This window comes from Oratosquilla oratoria, chromosome 24 (genome assembly GCF_046742065.1).
Source record: "Oratosquilla oratoria isolate Oo_2021 chromosome 24, ASM4674206v1, whole genome shotgun sequence".
Taxonomy (NCBI): Eukaryota; Metazoa; Arthropoda; class Malacostraca; order Stomatopoda; family Squillidae; genus Oratosquilla; species Oratosquilla oratoria.
This window is the reverse complement of record NC_134800.1, coordinates 16781484-16783983: the sequence shown is the minus strand read 5'-3', so window position 1 is coordinate 16783983 and position 2500 is coordinate 16781484. Positions and strand designations below refer to the sequence as shown.

Genomic DNA, 2500 nt, shown 5'->3' with positions numbered 1-2500 from the left:
TCAGGTTACAAGTTCACGACTCAAGATAGCGATAACGACGTGTATGGAGAAAATTGTGCTGTCAGGTAAGATACCTTTACCTTTATCAAATACATATATGCACATGTTACGTGTCTTAGATGAACTTCATTGGGAAATTAATCACGGAAAAAAGACAGTTATAGAAGTTTCAGTTGAAAATTCATTGTTCCTTGACAGCCATATTACTAAAACCGTGGGTGGAACATGAAGACTATTGACAAACATAGTGGTCTACCTCCATATGGAAGAAGGGAGGAAAATTTCATCGAATAATTGGTCCGCCCTAGATTAGATTTTTCAGGAGTGCGCTTGACTTTCCTCAGAAAAATGATATAAAATAATATTGAGAGAATACAGGGAGCAGCAAACAGACTGATTTGTAAACCTGTAGTGAAAACGTACAAAGAAATCAAAATCAATGGAGCTGCCTTAATGGAGGAAAGAACAAGAAGAGAATATTTGGTGTAACATTAAGGTTATCAAACGATGTGGATAAAACTGATAGAAAATCACTTGGTTTGGGACGAAAGAAAATTACTGGGTCATATGAACAAAATGAAAAAGGAGCACATGTATAAGAAATATCTATATCGATGCATCAGCTCCTAGAATATCTTAGAATATGATAGAGTCTAGGTTGAAAAACGCAAAATAATAAAGAAATACATATTTTCATGGGGGATAAAGAACTGGTATCCTGCGGACGTAGCGTCTTTCCTACATATATTTTCAATAGGCAGACACATACACAAACATACACACACACACACACACACACACACACACACACACACACACACACACACACACACACACACACACACACACACACACACACACACACACACACACACACACACACACACACACTCACGCACGCACGTACACACACACACACACACACACACACACACACACACACACACACACACACACACACACACACACACACACACACACACAGACACACACACACACACACACACACACACACAGACACACACACACACACACACACACACACACACACACACACACACACAAAACACACACACACACACACACACACACACACACACACACACACACACACACACACACACACACACACACACACACACACTCACGCACACACACACACATACACACACACATACACACAAAACACACACACACACACACACACACACACACACACACACACACACACACACACACACACACACACACACACACACACACACACACACACACACACACACACACACACACACACACACACACACACACACACACACACACACACACACGCACGCACGCACACATCCATTCATTCACATTGTATTTTATTTATTTATTTATTTATTTATTTATTTTTTGGTAGTCCCCTAAGATTTCTTCCTTATTCCTGGCCATATGTACGTGTACCACTGCAGTATAAAATCATTGATGTCCATGTGACAACATATACTTGTGAACATGACTATAGCCCGAACATAAAATGCATACTCTTATGAAGACCTCCTCCCTTTAGCTTTAAGGGCGCATGGTGGTATACCAAATGCCATTCGTCAAACCTCAACGGCAAGTACCTGAAGGGGCCGACGGAGTCCTACGCAGATGGAGTAACATGGTCTCCTTGGAGGGGACAACACTACTCTCTGCGAAGAGTGGAAATGAAAATTAGGCCCTCTGGGTAACTGAAACAGAATACATATGTAAATATCCGTGCTTTGTTCTATATTCAAAGCTCGAGAGAAGTGTACAACAGATAATTTGAAAATAGTACTTTAATCACTGAGAAATAAAGACTTGATACGATCACTGCTACCTTATTAGTTTTGCTTACCTTGTGTGTGTGTGTGTGTGTGTGTCAACTGCTAACTGTTCAGATTCTTTACGTGATTTCAGAAAGGTATCTACGTTTTCATTGCGACAGTTGTGTCAGGTGTAGTTCATCTTTGACTGGATGTAGGAGGAGACACAGGCAATTAACCATGGAGACAAAGCGACCAATTGCGGACATCACAACACATTGTTGCTTAGTTCGTCATTCAAATAGATCCCAAAACTTCGAACAGTTCTGCACTTCATCGCCTCTGCCAGCGGGGATTCTTTTTTCATTGAGTGTCTTTGTGGGGAACGAAATTGTTTCTTCCTAAATTTAGATTAAACCAAGTCACTGGCGACATGAGAACATTATCAATTGGCTGGACAGAGTTTAGTGTGAAAATATTCTCAGCTCTGGTCTTTTCTAATCGCTTGAAAGATTAACCTGCATCAAGTGTTATGCAGGCCTCCAGGCTTATAGAAAAAAATATTATTTTACTAGAGGCGTTAGATGTCCAGGTGAGAAAGACATAGTCGTGCATGATAGAATTAAGCTGAGAGGAGACACTGCTGCACTCAAACACAAAAGATGGTCATCCTCCCCTTCCTCAAATGGGTCACTACCAGTGCGTGTGCATGTGCCTTTTTA

The 2500-nt window shown here is 41.0% G+C and overlaps 2 protein-coding genes across 2 annotated transcripts in view; both read left to right on the top strand.

Annotated features, from left to right (window-relative positions):
• LOC143038477 (microfibril-associated glycoprotein 4-like) overlaps positions 1 to 1842 on the top strand; it is a 2881-nt gene extending 1039 nt beyond the window's left edge. Inside the window, exons 2-3 of the mRNA XM_076207709.1 lie at positions 1 to 65; positions 1556 to 1842. The exon at positions 1 to 65 is cut by the window's left edge and continues 37 nt beyond it. Coding sequence (XP_076063824.1) covers positions 1 to 65; positions 1556 to 1721 — 231 coding nt within the window. The 3' untranslated portion in view covers positions 1722 to 1842. The remainder of the gene's footprint in view (positions 66 to 1555) is intronic.
• Positions 1 to 2500, top strand: part of LOC143038479 (ficolin-2-like) — a 224632-nt gene that overhangs the window by 55386 nt on the left and 166746 nt on the right. The gene's annotated exons all lie outside the window — the stretch shown is intronic.